At 41.1% G+C, this 18,820-nt stretch overlaps 1 protein-coding gene across 11 annotated transcripts in view; it reads left to right on the forward strand.

Moving 5' to 3' along the window:
- Nucleotides 1-18,820, forward strand: part of ncam1a (neural cell adhesion molecule 1a) — a 266,719-nt gene that overhangs the window by 207,510 nt on the left and 40,389 nt on the right. For 7 of the 11 annotated variants that reach the window (XM_047607957.1, XM_047607956.1, XM_047607959.1 and 4 more), the window contains 5 exons: nt 301-451; nt 6,697-6,881; nt 8,036-8,132; nt 10,678-10,845; nt 15,405-15,530. In XM_047607957.1, coding sequence (XP_047463913.1) covers nt 301-451; nt 6,697-6,881; nt 8,036-8,132; nt 10,678-10,845; nt 15,405-15,530 — 727 coding nt within the window. Of the gene's footprint in view, nt 1-300; nt 452-6,696; nt 6,882-8,035; nt 8,133-10,677; nt 10,846-15,404; nt 15,531-18,306; nt 18,331-18,820 lie in introns of all 11 variants that reach the window. The other 4 variants (XM_047607954.1, XM_047607955.1, XM_047607958.1 and 1 more) reach the window with 1 other exon arrangement.

Here is an 18,820-nt window from a genome sequence, read left to right on the forward strand (position 1 = left end):
TCCCATCAGCTAATCATTTCTACATTATGCTAACTTCTCTCCAAAATAACTCATTTCAGTCCTTCTTATTGGTCTTACCGTGTGCTGCTTTTTCACTACAACTCACACTGCGGTAGATGACAGTAGATCCCGTCAGTCCCATAGTGTCTCAGTTTCATTAGTTTGTGAGTTGATGACATAACTTTGGCTTGTAGTTCTTCCTCTATCAAGTTGTCTTGTTTACTCCAATGACCTACTCTAGAGGTGAGAATAATACTTTTCTCTTCTTCTTCTTCTTCTTCTTCTTCTTCTTCTTCATAGAGCGTTGATAGAAATGTGGTGGTGCGCAGTCACGCCCGGGTCTCCTCCCTCACCCTGAAAAATGTCCAGTTCACGTACTCCGGCCTGTATCTGTGCACCGCCAGCAACTCCATCGGCCAGGACAGCCAGAACATGTACCTGGAAGTCCACTGTAAGTCACACAACTCTCATCCACATGTTTTTTTTTACAGGAAAACACCAAGAACAAATACTTGAGTAGTGTCATAATACGAAAAAAAAGAAAAGTAGAACTTACTCATTGGTCATCCAAAGTTATTTAAGGTCAGCCATACATTAACATATGTATGTACAATAAAATCACAAATTAACATTTAAAATCCACCGCAGGTAAAAAATAAATAAACTAAAATTATATAAAGACATACAGAAGAAAAGAAGCAGTTACCCTTGGATAGTAGGAAACACCAAACCATCCACATGTGCAAAGGAAGGTCCCCAACTTTAATCAAATTTAGCAAGTGAACCATTTATCGTGTCATATTTTCTCCACTTTAACAAAACTGAGTATATCTTTGATCCAAGAAGAGTGGGATATGGGTGCAGGGGTGATTTCCACCTCGTTAGTATTAGACGCCGGGCCAGTAAAGTAACAAAGGCCACAAAATCCGCTCTGTGCTTTGGAATAGGGGGCAAAACCCCAAACAGTGCAGTTAGTACTGTTAGTTCAAATGGAGTTGTGATACATATTGAAACAGGATTAACGTTCAACCAATAGACATGTAATGACAGGCATGACCACAGCATATGAATATAGGACGAAGGTGCTTGATGACATCTGTCATACATGGGATCAACGTCATCATAAATCTTAGATTTATCCTTAGCCTGACTGTGGTAAAATGTTCTCGGTGCAGAATCTTACACTGGGTCAGACCATGCCTCGCGCAGATAGATGAGGAGTGAACAAAGAAAAGGTTTGTAACAGGGAAACATGTGTCCTTTGTTAGCCGTGTGATTCAGTTGCAGTTTGCCACGGACTATCAAAAGCAAATAATTTGTTAAAAGTCATTTAAATATGATATGTTAATTTTATCATTAGCCCGTGATGTTGAGTTAATTCCAGCAGGGGTTTATTTGTTTTTGCCCTTTTGTAGAGCCCAAAATGTTTTCTCATCATCACAGTAGGTTTCTAAATTAGCTTTTGACAGCACCCCTGAAGACTTTCATCATTAGCTTCTAATTTTACCTGCAAGCAGAGGAACCCATTGCACTAGCATTAGCAAGAAGAGTAAGAGGGCCTGTTGTTCCAGTCCAGTCCAGTCCAGTCCGGTCCACGAGCCTCGTGACATTTTCTAACACCCCAACCTGCCTCATGACCGCCTCGCATGAGGTCGTCCAGATATTTCTCCTCACTGTGTAATATTGGTGTAAAAGAGCAACTCTGGACAGGAGGTTTTGGTGACACCGGACGCTGGTTTCATAGAGACGGGATGAACATGTGTTCATACTCGGTACTGTGGTGAGTCGACACTCAGTGGTGTGTAACGGTTTGACAAACTCATACACTCTCGCTAAGACCTTTATTGATACTACTGTCAATGAAATTAAGAGCTTTCATTTCCTTTGGCAGCTTCTGTTAATCACATGCAAAAGGAACATTACACAAATAAAATGAAATTCCAGGACACACCAGAACACCGTGGCTCTTTTGTGGCACGTGCCGTAGGCCTTATCTTAAAGATATTTATGCTTTTTGCACTGACTCATTCCGCATATATTACATATTCTATTCACTCTCTGTAGAACTAGAGATATTTGATCTCCAGCCAGATCCAACTCCACACTACTTGTATCTCAGTATTACTGTATGGAAATAGAAATGTAATATTTATATCTACATCTATGTTGAGGAGAATTATGGATGCAATTTGTATTTAAATTTTTACCGTAGTGCTGTTGCAGAGGATTGTTAATTTTTTAGAAGTTCTTCCAGATGTGAACGTGTCGGACTCCCTGCTAATCAGCACCTGACCATGTACAGAGCTGTCGTAATATCAGAGAATGTATTTCTCAGTGTCTTCTAACATTGGCACATTTTTTGTATGCCTCAGGATGGGCTACGTCCAGGGCCACAGGTGTTATGCTTTCCGCTTTCTGTTGCATTTTTCCGGCCCTTCCTTGTAAATGCGTTATTCCGGGAACGCGTTGAGATAATTTCTTCAATTTTCACACACGCGTTCGATCAAGCTCAAGGATGAACTGGTCAAGGGTTCCACGAATTGGTACGGGCTTAGAATTCTAGTTCCCATAGTGGTAACCGCATGTCCTCCGGAGGGTCGCAGGCCTATTCCAACTGTCATTGTCTGAGAACCTTGGACCCAGATGCTTTTTGCTGTGAGGCGTAAGCGCTAACCACCACACCCCTACAATTGCTAGCTGGTATCAAACCACAACTCTGGCTCGCCTGGGTAATTGAAGTCTAAATTGGAAATATTTTTTGTAAATTGCAGCATATTTTACCATTCATACATGTCTGTGCTTATTGTGCATAGATTACCACTAATGGCCTGCTTTGAATGTATACACACTTGGAGTGGGAAAAAAATCTCAATGTGGCAATACATTATGATTTTTTTTCTTCCGATACATTATCAATTGTAATGTCTTAATATCGATTTTAAATAAAAAGAATAAGTCATGTTTTGGGCGGAACATAAACAATTTCTGCACCTCCACCACCACTTATATTATATTGTTTTTTGACTCAATTTGTCCAATGAATTATTATTATGTTATCTGCACATATGTATTTAAAATTTCTCAGTGAATTATGTAGAATATTGCAATATCATAACATTGCATTAATGTATCGTATCGTGAATCGCGTATCATGATACGTATCGTATCGTGAAGCCCTTTCCAAAACCCACCCCAATACACACAATGGTTGCAACATCCAGTGACTTGGCCGTTGCTGGGGGACTGTTGCTAATATAAGATAATAAAATAAAACGATGACACAATCAAAATAGAAAAGGTTTTAGAAGAGCCTAGAAATGGCATTCGGCTCTGCTTCGGTGGATAAACGGCACAGTAGTCGAGTGAGCGCAGTTTGCCGGGTCAGTGGTACCACTGTGATTTGTAACCATGGAAACAAAGGTCTCAGTCCAGACATAGCTTCAGGGGCGCAGTGGCTTTTTAGACCCTACATTATTCTGTCTTTGAGCACAAGCCCTACTTCCACAGACTAGTGTAAGATGATTGTTGCAGATGTGTGAGTGAAATGCATTACGCCTGAGCCGGACCTGAGCTGTGGGAATTGTTGTCGCTTGCCGATGTGAGTCTGCGACAGCACCGGTGAGGGTCAGTGCAAGACCAACGGCCCCTTTTTCCCTTTGAGGAAATGTACTGAAAGACCTAGTTTTGTGTGAATGCTTCATTTGTGATATAAACACCCCAACATTAAAGTTAAAAGGCAGCTCCGATGTGTTGAACTCGAATAAAATAATGCAGTGTACAGTATGTGCCGCGTTAGAGCTTTGCTTGAACTGTCCCATTAGTACCAAACTCAAAACATATGCTTAGAAAGGTTGGTTGCACATAATGGAACCCAGATCATACTTGATCTCATTGTGAAACATATCAAAATGTTACCTTGGCATAAAAGCTTAAATTAAAGCGAATGACTGCTTAATTGAATTAATATGCTCCTAATGCACCCGCAATTTGCTCCGTGATACAATCACAATGCAGCATTGATAGAGTTGTTTAAGGGCTAGCAGTTAGCAGGAGTAATCAGTGGATAATCAGGTAGCAGATTCGCTGTTGCCAAGCAATTATCGATAAGAAAAAGGTGCTTTGTCTCGAACACAGCTCTCAGTCTCTGTCCTCTCTATCGCCACTCACACAATGGGGATGCTATCTGAGCCTGGAACTTCCTATCTGCTCCACAGCGTGATCCTATTAACCGGGCTGAGTGCGTCCAGGTTTGCTGCTGAAGGACCGATAGCAAAGTGTTAATATCTTCTCTGTTTGAGCCCTGTTTTGTCGACAGTTGAAGTTTGTTTAGCGTGAATGTCTAATGAAAACGCTGTTTGAGGTGGAAGCGAGTCACTTCCTCCGTACTCATCTCAGTCCTGCGGGTTGTAGAGTTAGAAATTCCCCCTTAAGCTTGTTTGCCTTGTTTTGCCAACTCTTGCATGTGCTTCTGCAGGTATTCACAAATGAATAGCAATAAACGTAGCTATTATTTCAGAGTGAGGCTTCAGAGAACTATTTTCTGTTCTTTTTATGTTGAAGAAAGTCCCCAAGAAGTACCAGGATGGTTCCTTTGTTCCAGATATTATTTCCTATATATCTTATCTTTAACAAGGTAGTACAAGTATTATGAGGATGTGTCTGCGAAAATCTTTGGTTGATTAGACCTTTTTTTCTTTTTTCTTTTTTTTTTTTTAATTTTCCCCCACAAATTTAAATTTCTTTAAATGCACATTAGCATGAATCGAATATATTTTATGGATGAAGAAGACGTCATCTTTCACTTGAATAGTTTAATATTGAATTCAAAGTGATAATAATGTATATTTATAAGCACAAGGCTGAGTTTAATATAGAACATATACAGAAGGTATGGGGTCCCTACTTAATCTCTCCATCAGTTTTGGGGTCCTCGGCCTGAAAAACCCTGAAGACCCCTGATTTAAACCAAAAACAAGTAAAGCAAAATCACTTCATGTTTATTTTTAAGCATAAAATAATTAACCAAATGGTTTGACAGACCAGAAAAAAAGAAAGAATGGAAAGGCTTTTTGAAGGAGGAGGTTATATGTGAAATCTACACAGAGTCTTGAATAAGCTACTCAATGTAGAGTGGACTTACACTAATTGATAATGAATAACTGTTTCTGAATTCATCTCGTTTTCTCTTTTTGGGTTTCGTGCTTTGATCCGTGCTGCCTGTGCTGGCTGCGATCACTTGTGAACGTGGAGCTAATTTTCCTTGAGACGAGTAGCAGGGCTGTAGCTACGATAAATTTGTAACAACATCTAAATAGAAAGTGACATTATGTCCCAAAGGCAGCATGCAGTATAAATAGAAATTAGAGGTGAAGCGTGCACTTTGAGACACTTCACAGCACAGACTAGAAAGGTAATGAACATAAAAAGTTAAATCACGTCATATTTGGTCTTTGTTTCAGTCTTCATTTCCATATAACTCGAATACCTACCGTGTGCAGCCTCCCAATAATGTGTCCATGCATCAAATAATGGCGTAACATTTATGACATAACTACTACGTACTTCATAAATTGAAGTTAGATATCGAGATATTACTTCATAGGCCATTTTATGACTGACACTAAATGCCTGTATTCCTATATTCTTATGTACAGTAAACCGGTCCTCGCTGTTTCTTACTCTGTAATTTACGTTCTGTACTGTCTGCGGTGTGATAATCTCACCTAGATCAGCCTGGTGCGTTGCAGATATCCAAGCGGCAGGTCACAGGCACTGTAGTAAGTCAATGAGGCCCGAAAGCAGCATTGACGGAGAGACTGAGCGTCTAATCAGGGCTGCAGGAGATGGAGCGGCTATTGACTCGGCCGTGTCCATCAATCCCCAACAGCCGCACACTGCAGAGATTTCAAGGATCCAGGGTCAGGAGTAAAGCTCCGGCAGTGTCAGGGGCTGCGGCGTTTCACAACCGTCAGGAAGCAGAGCGCGCTTCGCTGAATTCCAAATCACCGCCCGACTATGTGATCAGGATATGAGAGCCGTCATTACCTGTGGTCTCTAACTTCTTCGTCCTGTCATAATTTAAGCCTTAATGCACAGTTAAGAGCCCGGCCGTACGGGCTGAGTTAGAAGCCGCTGTTATTTGTTTTTTTTTCTGCATGCACCAAATCTAGAACGGTAGCAATGAAAGGAAAAATAAATGCCTGTCAAAACCAAAATGAGCCAAATACGTCAAAATGTGGAAAAAGCGGCTTACGGCACTCAGTCCTGGGATCTGGCACCCTGGCAGTGTTCTATAAAACCAGCTTGTGTTGGCTGTTAAGCTGAAAAAGATATCATAAAGGACCTTGTTAAGACAGAGAAGAAGAATGTGAGTGAAGGAGAAAAATATTCCTATTCCACAATCCCTTTCTTCCTGGCAACACGAGGCTTAATATAGTCTGATTGATTAGATCATAATACTAAAAGGTTAGTGATGGATCACATAAGCAGGGTCCTCTCATATTAAATCAGAATTTAATATTAGTGAACATTTTACTCATATTCAGCTGATTAGATAAGCACCTAAATCTGGATCGTGTCATCTTGAAGAATCATTCCTCACGGGCACCAACATTTTCTCCAACTACCGAGTCGTGTTTATGCGTACGCGTTATCCTCTGAACGTGCCTAACGACTGCCATCTACTCGTTCCCTCAGACGCTCCGAAGATCCTGGGCTTGGTGGCGGCGTACACGTGGGAGGGAAACCCGGCCAACATCAGTTGCGAGGTGGAGGCTTACCCCCGAGCCTCGGTGGTTTGGTTCAGAGACGGCCTCCAGCTGCCCACTGCCAACACCACCAACATGAAGATCTACAACACGCCTGATGTCAGCTACCTGGAGGTCTGACGCACACGGGAATACACAGGAATACAATCGAACCTTTAGAAGGAGTTACCAGTCATTTGTATTCTAATTTACTATTGGATGATTTGATCAGCTGGTTCTTAAATCATTTAAATTTTACTGAGTAATGATTAACAAGGACACAATAATAATATTAAAGAAACTTGGGTGTTTCCAAGACTAAAGGCTATTTAGAGTCTGGTTCACTGTGTAATAACGCCACCCAAACACTAGTCAGCGCTGTGGGTTTTTTTTGTCACTTTCCACTTCCTGCTTCGCTCGACGATGACTCAACTGAAATTTTCACCGAAATTTCGCAGAAGGCTGGTCATACAAAACCTTCCTTTCAATGTCTTCTATCTTTATTGATCCCAAACAATCAGTTTATCTATTGCAGAGATGGAGACGCAGCCAGAAATACTAAAGCAGAAACATGCTACTGTCAAGGTGCTCTGTGGTTACGGCATCAGGGACCTCACGGGCTCTGAGCTATCGACGTAGCTACACCTAATTAACGCCGAAGCCTAAGCCGTATATCACATTAACATACTTTCAGTGAGACTTAAGAGAGTATTTCTTGACCTACTCCAGATATAGATTATAAATTATAATAGCAGGCAGGAAAGTGCTGGATGCTACGTCAGTGAACCAGAGTTTAATAAGTTGCTTCTAGGCATCTGTGCATCTGCGTAGCAACCCCCTTCCAAACAAGTCAAGGCCAAAAAAGCACTTGGCATAAAAGCAGTTCCAGCATAATCTAATTCATCTGGATAATCTGGAAAAATCGAATTCATTCATTCTCTTCAACAGAGGGTCCGTGACCCCTAGGGGGTCTGTGGAGGTACTGCAGGGGGGGTCGCAAAATCTTTGGTTGATTAGACATTTTTTATATATATTTTTTTAAAATTAGTTTTTATAAGTAGCACTAGGCTGAGTTTATTATAGAACACATATAGTAGGTAGGGGGTTCCTACTTTATCTCTCTAATGAGTTTGGGGGTCCTTGGCCTGAAAAACATTGAAGACCCCTGATCTAATTCATATCCAGTCTGTATTTACGTTCTTAACTATATTTTTTTCTCATGCTTATGTGTAGTTAACCAATGGTTTGTTTTGCTTTGTTTTGTTTTTTTTCCTTTTTCCATCCTTTAGGTTACTCCTGATGCTCAAAATGACTTTGGGAGCTACAACTGCACAGCAACTAACACGCTGGGCACCGAGTCCAAGGAGTTCCTTCTGATCCAAGCAGGTTTGTTAACCCCCAAAAAATCAAGCCCACCAACTCCAACAAATTAAAAAAAAAAAAAGGGCAGAGTAATTTTATAATCCTAAATTTGAGCTCTTGTGATGAACACAGAAACGCCCCAAAAGATGAATTGATTTGGTTGAACTCTAGGTTAATGACTGCGTAGCACCACCTACCACTACTATCTCTCCCTGCTGCCCGTATTGTCTGCGATCGCATGCCATCTGATGCCTCCACTTGTGATGGCGGAGTCAGTAAGGTGCTAATTTCCTTGAGATGAGTAGCAGGACTGCAGCCACAATTAATCTGTCTTGCCAACATCCAAATAGAAAGTGACGTTATGCCCCAAAGGCAGCGTGTTGTATAAATAGAAATTAGACTTGAAGCGTACACGTGACTCTGAGACACTTTCGAGAACAGACTAGAAAGGTAATGAAAGGAAAAAAAAAAATAGAAATCACAGTGGAGCTGCCCTCTGTGCCTCGTTTTCCTTGCTACATTTGCTTTGTGTTAGCTTCATTTGGTATGCAAATCACTCAGGGCCTCGTCTAAATGCGGCGTGGTTGAATTAATTGTGAAGCACCTTGTGCTGCCATTGTGAGTTATCTTGTCGACTCTTTCAAGTATTACCTTTCTTCCTCGCTTGCTGCATATCATATCGGTATGACTAAAGTGATCCCCTCTAAAAGGCCTGTAAATAGGTCTTATTCTACAATGTCATGTCAAGGAGAAAAACTGGCAGTTCCTTTAAAGAAACATACGTCATTTCTTTTACGGTAAACCCTCCAGAACCTGAGAAATCAGCAGAGCTAAGGAAGATTTTTAGTGAGTTTCTCTCCGCATGATACTAGTTCAGCAGCTTCAGGGCGTCAGAGATGTGTCGCTAGTTAGTTTAATTTCCCTTTTAGCGCCGGTGCAATCATCCGGAGTTGCCTTATAATCACCAGCAGTTACCTCACTAGTTGCAGACAAACAAGGTTAAAACTCCTAAGCCTTTAACCAGCTTGCCCTTGAGGTTTCTGCATTTATCGAGAACAGTAATTAATTGAATGCGCGTCCCAGACGTGAGTTCGACATTCACGCAGCGATATCAATAGCAGAGCTATGAATTCCAGATCGCAGTAGACAAAGAAAGAGATCATGGAGTCGGCGAAGTCACGAGCGTTCGTCCTCTGGGTGAAATGAGTAACCAGCCCATTAGATTGTCTGCCGTGAATGTGGATTTTTTTTTAACCTCAGAGACAGGCAAGGAGGAAAAGACGAGTAGGAGTTATTAAACGGACGAAAACAGCCACCTGAAAAATGGCATCGCAGTCTTGTAATCTTGTAATAAACTCCGGCTGAAACTGTGACTCAGGCACGTCCAACAAATCTTCTGTACCCCGGTGATCAGAGGTTTTTAAATCGGGCTCTCTCGTGGGAAGTTTTTGGTAAAGCGCACAGATGCGAAACTGACACCCTGCGTTGAAAAGAATTCATCACCATGTTTAAAGACTTCATTCTGAAGCCGCTCACACAATAGCCAGACGCACCGGTGGCACTTTGTGATGACTGCACACTATGAAGCAGAAGTAAACACTTCATTATTTATAAAGCATTCCCTCTGCATTAATAGACAGCGGTTTATAAACGCAGCTATAAGTACTTAGTTCCTACTTTCTAAGAATCTCTAGAAAGGTATTTTTATACTTTACTAATAATTAGTTCATCATTTATAAATTAAATAGTAAAGTAGTTACAAACTAATTAATTTAAGGAGTTATCCGTGCTCCCTAAGGCCATTTAAATAGTTTCTGTCAAAGGCCAAACTATTTATGGTTCAGAACTTCCTTAGTTAAGCTTTAATTACTCTAGGAATACATGTTTGTAAGCTATTTATTAACACACTTAATACATGTGTCAGTAATAAGATGTATAAATGTACATTTAAATAGTTTATTAATCCTTTACTTACACTTGTAAAGGGCCTTACAGGCCACCAATAACTTCATTGACTTAATAACTAGTTTGCAAATACTTTAATATGGAATTTATAAATTAGGAATTAATCTTTAGTAGTACCATTAATGAACTTTAACGTTGTAGAGATCCTTATAAATTGGATTGGTTAAACATGTATAGCTTGTGAACTTTATATTGTGCTGTTGTTATAAGGTGCAGCCGGCTTCATAAAGACAGTGTTACCTATCTGATATAGCAATGCTTATCATAAAGTAATAAAAAGTAATTTGATTTATTTTGTCATTTTAACTCAAGCTGTAAGCGAACGGCTGCATTTGATTTAATCTGTCAATACCTTCATTAATTATAGGTTAACCTCTGTCAGGTGAGTGAATCGCAGTTTATTCTAGCGGCACAGTGCAGTAGATAAAGTCCTATCCTGACAACCGTGGCAGATTATTGTAGGGGCTACACAAGGGAGACGAAACAGGTGCGAACACACCCAGAAATACTGGACAAAGCTACTGTTGACAGAGTCGAGTCTCACCGGTGCTCGACAGAAATCCCCAGCTTCTAAATAAATCTCCTCTTGTTCCGTTGCTCGCAGTTGTGCCGTCATCGCCAGAAATTCAACAGGTGGAACCTTTCTCCAGCACCGCGGTGGTGGAGTTTGAAGAGCCCGACTCCATGGGTGGAGTGCCCGTCATCAAGTACAGGGTGGAGTGGCGTTTGCCTGGGAAGGAGTGGAGCGTCAGGGAGTACTCCGCAGAGGAAGGTGGGTCACAAGTGGTGTGGGTGGGTTTTTCCTCAGCGGGATGCAGGGTTGAATTAATCTTAAAAAATCTACTTTTAATCAAGCACAGATGATCAAAGAGAGTTTATTTAGCTCTTACATACTGTTCATATTTAATGCCTTCACAGTTTGGTCCGGGTCAGTTTTTACCCACACCAACAACTCCCACACACTAAGTGTTTATGCCAAGTTTCACACTACAGATCTATTTAGAATATCTTCATAGTGTGCATCTCATTAATAATACATGTATGAGTAAGCCTGAATAAATGTTTCAGGGAGTTTATTTTTTAGGTTTTAATATTGATCTACTGTTCTTCATTATCACAGCCTGTTTCACAGGAGACACACAAACATAAAACCCATTTTAAATATATACAGTATTTTATTTAATTGGAAAATGACACGAACACTCTGCAACTGTTGGAGTTCATAATATAACCGTGTTCAGTTGTGGCCACGATTAATGCTCTGCCTGCAACAGCTGCTCCTTAGCGCCACATTAATCCATAGCAGGGGCGGATCTAGCCAGGGGTGGCCAGAGAGTGGGCCAGCTTTATCAGGGGCAAAGAGTGCCAGCATGCAGGAGACCAATGAGTGAATAAATGACTCATTTACTGGAATTCACTGCCTCTGCCCTGTTGGTGTTAGACTGGAGTCTAGTGTCGGACCCCTCTGACTTTTACCTGCCTGACCTCAGGTTGGGAGCTGCCAGTGCTGCTGATATCAGCGCTGGGGTTTGTCTAGACTTGATTTGCACCTGATTTGTGAAATATTCCCTTTTTCTCTTCATCGTCTGTCCCTATAAAAAAAATGAGACTACCAGGTTACACATCAAGATTGTGTTGTAGGAGAATAGTAACCCCTATATGTAAAAACATGAAACAAATGAACCCAATACACAATAAATAATCTATCAGGTTGACATTTGACTGAAGATATTTGAATTATTAGAGACATAATAGAGACACAAATCTGAACTAAAACAAAAATATATCCTTCTACTCTCTATATTTAAATGTCTTCTTTTGAGGCTACACATTACAAAGTAGTAATATCATGTGATCTTACGTGAATTCCTTCACTACTGTGACACCTTGTTTTCAGCTGGGGTGGCACCTGAGGTGTCCAATCAGGTTTCAGCCCTCCTAGCTCCGCCCCTGATCCTTAGCCACGAATGACGCATCTCTCTTTAAAAGTTAAGCTGAAGAAGAAGGCTAGATATAATCAATTAATCAGCTCATAAGAATAGGTTCTAATACAAACTTCAGACACAGTTTCTAAATAATGACATTTAAATCTTGAAATATTATCCAGCTTCAACATTTGTCTTCGTTATCACGTTGTGTTAGGCCCCGCGACTCCAGCGCACTCCAGCTAACAGCTACACTAGATCCAAATATGACAGCAGCTGATGTCGGGAGGAGAGGTGGAACAGTGTATCCTAAATGACAGTCAGCTCAGGCACTGACAGGCCCCAGATGATATCCCAACCCACTGAGGGTTTATGGCTCCTACAAATCTGGATGGTTTTCGTCTTGTCTGCCACATGGGACGTATCAGTCAGCGGCTGACAGGCCCCGCTGTCAGCTCAAGGCCCGGGGGCCGCCTGTCGAGCAGGCGAATACACACAAATCGAAACACATGGGCTGACGCGCGTACAGTAAATGTTACCAAAAATATCTCATTTGCATACGTCAGCTGCTCACCCTCCGATAATTTAGAGCACCCATCCACGCAATGCATTTTTTTCCGCTGTGTGTGATATTTTTAATTTGTAAAGTGGGGCACAGTAAAGATCTAGTTGCAGATGATAAGGGAAAATACTGTATTATCATTGGTACTGAATTATCAAGTGGCTGAACTGTGAGGACAAAATCTGTTGCGTGTCTCACAGTAATGTGAACTAGGGTTCATGTAGGGCATCACATGTTTAAAAGCAGAGCTGCTGTATATAGAGAGATACCACAGGCGTCACTGTAGAGCTGTTCTGTAATTGTGTCAATGCTGCAGAATGCATGTACACAAGAGTAAAAGAAACTTTATAGCGCACCCTGTAAATATGTTTTATGTTTCATACCGTAGGTCGCAATGGTAACGTTTCTCCGTACAATAATCTGGCTGATTGATGTGTTGTTGATGCCACTTGGAGGGCGATGGAAAAAATGCAAAAAACTCGACTTCTGGGAGGATTTATTGCCGGTAATCCTGGTATTGGTGTCCATACAGACGAGCACACATTTAACACTGTATAAATGTGGACAATGTCTCGCCATGTTCTTCCTTGCGAGGGGGTGGAGCTTATGACCTATACTGCAGCCAGTCACCAGGGGGAGCTCTACTTGCTTCCACTGTCCATGTTTAAACATTCTACGCTTAAAATACATTGGCTGTTTAAGAAGTTTTCTCCTTTAATTATGGTTATAAAACCTTATTTGTCAATGCTTTGGGCATCATGAATCAAATGCAAGACATTAGCAATGTCTAATATACAGTTTATATCCTAACATTCATTCACTATCATGATCTAATTTGTGATGAAACAAGTGGCCCTGGTCATGTATAGTGTTTGGAAATGTCACGTGAAGGTGATAAGCTTCAGCAGCAACACCGGTTCTATGTTGGTTGCTAACAGCCCAGATTTCTCAAGCAGTCTCTTTGGCTTGGTTTTATTCTGAAACTCCTTCTAAATTGAGACATTATTCTGAGGCGTAAACAGAGTCACAGTAATGGAAATATGTTTCTCAGCTGTTTTCAACTGCCTAACTTTCCTCTCATCCATGAAATTACTACCCTTTGTGTATCGCACAGTTCAGCATATGTGCAGAGTATGCGTGTATGCGTGCGTGTCCTCACTGAAATCTCAACTGTGCTTTTCTAATGTGCAGACAATAGTGTCTGTCAAATGAAACATGGCACAGTTTCAAATACAAAAAGAAAAGAAATGTTTTGGCGTTAAACCTTGTGTAATACATGTGAAATCTTAAGCTATCAAAATGTGGTTTTGTTCTTGTTCTTGGAGCTTACTGGTAAAATTAACCAATCCAACCCAAAAATTACATTTAAAGACCACACTGGCAGCCTTTCTTAATAGCTGAATCTTATTTCTGATTATTTTCCCACAACTGAACTTGGAACAAGGAACCACACAGGGATGCTGCGATGGTATTATTATTTTTTTTTTTTGTCGTCACAACCCTTACATCAAATCCTGTAAATGAATGAAAAAATAAAGGCTCATCAAAAGGTCAAATTCTTATTTCTGCTTGTATACGGTGTTGCTCCCCCACGGCAACGAGTCTGTGAATAGCCCCCATTATGATAATGTTCCAGTTTACCTGCGGTGTCCCAGCCAGCTCCTACCGTCTGCATCCGAGTTCTTTCTGGTGCAATCAATGCATATATGCTGTAAATCAAACATCAAGTCACAGCGGGTATCACTGAGTCATTCTAGCCATGCTATAAAAAAAAAAATATATATTCTCTTTGAAATCTGCAAATGTTTCCATACAGGGAAGGACTTACATGGGTTACATGGGAAAAGATTCACAGAAGCGAGGGGGTCCATCCTGGACAGGTCGCCAGTTTATCACAGGGCTAACACAGAGACAGACGACCATTAACACTCACACCTACTAGTGACTACTGCACTACCAGCTACTAGATCGATATCACCGAATTCCTTTCCGATACAATATATTTTAGAGCATATCATAAGTATCAATATTTCAGTATCGATCTGCACATCACTACACCTACATCTAATTTAGAATAACCAATTAACCTAAGGAGCATGTCTTTGGACGGTGAGAAGAAGCTGGATTTCTTCCATTAAGGCAGTGAGGACGGCGCTTAATAGTTGCAGTTATGTTATTATATCCGACATTTTCAGAGTGTTGATGCCATTTTCAAAATCACTAAAATATAATTAAATCATTCTGGCTTTTCTTTTTATGTCTCGTGTAAAACAGGACGTGATAATGTGGAATGAACAGACGTCGTAAAACTTGAAACATAAACTCTCCCTGCTCTCTGAAACATTTATTTGGAGTTTATCATTTCATTCATCATTTATTAATGAGACGTACAGTATCTGGACATTCTAAATAGATCTGTGGTTTATAACTTGTTGTGCACGCATACTATGAGAGAGTTATTGGTCAGAACTAACTAGGACCATACTGTGAAGGCATGAAATATGAACAGTATGTAAGAGTTCTCTCTCTATCTACTTTGCTTGAGTAAAAGTATATTTCTTATTCAACTCTGCATCCCATTGAGTATAAGCCTACAGAGACGTATTAATTTAAAGTCTTAATATGTTATAATTCAACAGCGTAAGGTTCATTTCCTTATATATACTGTATATACTGTAGTTTATTTTCACACAGATCTAAAGGAACACAATAAGACTGTGCACCATAGAAAAAGAAAAGCAACATTATGAATTATTTCTGTATTTAATGTCCGTGTCTGCTGTTAGCATGTTGAAAGTCCTGTTCCTTCAGCAAACCTTTATGAACCCGCCTTCCCGCCAACAGACATGAGCAGCATCGTCATCACTGGCCTCAAACCAGAAACCGTCTATGAGCTCAAGATGTCCGCCATCAACGGCAAAGGCGAAGGCGAGAGCAGCCTGCCCAAGACTTTCAAGACCGAGCCAGTCCGTAAGTACACCCCCCCCACCCCCCCACCCCTCCACGCTCCCCGTGTCCCTGTTCCAAATAAGTGTCTCGTCTGACCCCGACGCTTTGAACCTAATGCTGTTTTTCCCTCCACCGCCTGCTCGTGTCTAGCTGAGCCCAGATGCTTTTACCCCTACAACTCCTCTATTCTCACGCCAGGGCCCCCGGTGCAGTCGTTTTCCCGCTCAGGCCAGAAGGAGTGGTTATTCTGTGGGGCTAAAACGGTGATGCCCAACATAGGGATTCGCATTGAAAACAAAAATCGGCGAAGCACATATTGTTGTATTGAGATGTTCTGGGACATAAACGAGAACTGCAATGATAAAATCAAATGCCAAAAAGAAACTACGATCTTACAATTTGACATAATTTTGCTAATCTTCTGTGTTTTAATGCTAAATGCTAGACGCTAAAACGCTGATAGAAAGTTGAAGCTGAAAACAAGTCAAGCAATACAGACATCATGAGGTCTAAGGATTAACACACATTCAAATATAAAACTAGTAGCAAAACTACGGAGGAGTATTAGTGCCACCCATGAGAAAAAAAAATTCGATTAGGTATTTTTTTTTTTTTTCATCAAGCATTTTGAGAAAAAACTCCACAGCGGGACGGCCGTACGCTCCAAGGCTCAGGAGCGTGTCCCTATCCCCCATAGAGTCCCGAAGATGGGCACGTCCAGTACTAGTCCAAATACGGTACTGCCGGTTTACTGCCGGTGTACTGCCGGTTTAAAGGTCTACTTTCTAGTTTAGACTTTTTTCACGAAATTTCAACTTTTTTTTCTCGAAATTTCAACTTTTTTCTCAAAGTGCATGGTGAAAAAAAAATCTACCTCCTCTATTTTTTTTTCTCATGTCTGACCCTAATATTCTTCCATCCAAAACAAAAAGTAAGATTTTAAAATCCTTTTTTTTTGTCCGTGTTTTATTTTTCAATTACTTCATTCATTGGAGTGCCATTATAATTTTTTTTTCCAATACAGATAACTCCGTGCCAGTGAGTTTTTGTTTTTAATGCAAACCTCTATCGCCCGTCACCGTTTCCCGTCGGTGCTTTAGCCCCATAGAACTCGGGCCGCTGCCGCCACTTCTTCATCAAACTACTCTGCTCATGGTCTTAACTCTGCAAAGTACAACATCCTCCATCACCAAACAGTATTACATTCCTCTCCTCACCCCGTGAATGTTTTGCGAGGCAGGCCGTCCTTCCTTTTATTTTACAGAGCCCCGGCCTTCCAAGACCACAAGTCAGATGATTTAGCGAAAGCTTTCTGGAAAAGTACTTGCACATTCCTAAAGCTGATTTATATTTCAGCGTGAAGAAGTGTCCTCCCTGTATTTATAGTGCAACGACAGCCTACATTTTTAATATCGCCGCCACAGGTCAAGCTCTGCCTGGGGATTGTTTATATTTGGCGACGGCAGTAAATGATGAAAGGCTGGATATTGCCGAGGTCTTGGAAATGTTCCTTTTAGCCGTGATTGAAGGAAAGGAGAAAGTCACCTTAACGGCACAAGGGAGATACAAGGAGAATACTTGCTTGTCAGAGAGATAAGGGAGCGTTTTACCAAGCCGCATGTCACAATCACCGAGACACCCACTGGATGTCCCAGAGAGACTTGTAGAGTCGCCCTTGATGTTTGCACCGAGTGCGTTTTCCTCTGGTGAATAAACTGACATCATATCCGAGCTGTGTTTTTTGACTCGCGGCGGAATCAGCAAAGCAAAGAGCAGGGAGGCAAATCAGGAGGTGTCAGCCTGACATTAAATTTGACCTTGAGCTTATTTTTGTGCATTAAGGTGTTGCCGTCTTACTTGGAAGTGTAAACTGAGCCCAACAGTAGTGCAGGAACAACATTTACATTCAGGCTGAGCCGCTCGGCCCTGCGCAAACAAGGATCTCAAGGATTTGACTTGCAATTATCCAGAAAGTGTTGAATGTAACACCAAGTAATTGCACATTGTAACATCAGAAAGCATATCTGATATGAATTCGTGACCGAAAGAAAAACGGGGCCCAAGGCTCTTCTGCCTATTCAGTGTGAGCAAGTTTACCCAGGCTACAATCAGGATGCAGCAGACCTCCTTTTCAGCATTTCAAATCAGGGTCATGAATAAATCTTTGTTTTAGTTCGCACCAGCCTCTGTGTCACGCTTCCATCCGTGCTTCATCACCCCGCTTCTTCTATAGAAAACACCCTCCGCCGCATCCTCCTCATTTCGCCCCGACTCCCCATAGCTAGAAGAGAGAAGTGTCTGTCCTACTTACAGATGTTCCGGCTCATTTGTGTGTTTGCGAAGCGTTTAAGATTCATAAACTTGATGTTGATGTCAAACTTTTTCTTAATGCACCGGTTACGGACAGGAAATGGGTGAATCGGCGTCAGTCATGTTGTACTTTTTAGTGTGTCACGCTGAATTACAGTAGCAGAGGGACATTTGGGAGCCGTGAAACCAGTGTCTCTTTAAGAAGTAATTGAATCTTTGTCTTGAACCATAGTTTAAAGTCATTAAAAGCCTATTTTCGTACTTTGGATGGTAATATTGTAGCGTGCCAGCAGCCAAACAAACAAGACATTCTGTGAACTGAGGGTCCAGGAAGGCACAATAGCGCCATGACAGTTTATTAAATGATGTGGCAGGACAGAGTCGGCCTCTTTTCATTGATCAAATTTCTCATTTCATTCTCTTTGTTTCTTCTCTTTGTATCATTCTTTTCTCATCATGGTTTTTCATCTGTTCTGTTTTCCATTAGCCATCTCAGAGCATTCTTTCACAAGTAAGTTTCTTTTCTCCCCGTTCTGTCTGCCTTTTTTTCCTCATTTGTCTCCACTGCATTGTTTGCTTTACCATTTCTTTAATGATTAACAAAGGAAGCTGCAATAATGCCGGTAGTCCCGACCACATGAGGGTCCAGAGTAATTAGCACCCTGTGAATGATCTGTTCCTGCATCAATGTCTGTATATATGACGGACTCACAGGCTGTAGCAAGCCATTGATTCTGAACCGTAGTGCTCCCCTTGCCTCTTTAGTATTCCTTATCCGTCTTTTAATATATCTGTTTTGTTTTCTTTCTCGTATAAAGTTTATTGTACTGCAGCAAATGTGAATGTATAAAGAGGCGATTCCATCTTCAGACAATGAATTGGAATGTGGGAAAGAAACAGTTCATATGGTAATAAGAACTTTGCCTGGTAGTAATGTTTGAAACACTGAGAGAAAAAAAAAAAGTATTTTATGGAAACCTAAACATCCAGAAATCCTGTGG

Source organism: Mugil cephalus, chromosome 15 (assembly GCF_022458985.1).
Source record: "Mugil cephalus isolate CIBA_MC_2020 chromosome 15, CIBA_Mcephalus_1.1, whole genome shotgun sequence".
NCBI classification, from domain to species: domain Eukaryota; kingdom Metazoa; phylum Chordata; class Actinopteri; order Mugiliformes; family Mugilidae; genus Mugil; species Mugil cephalus.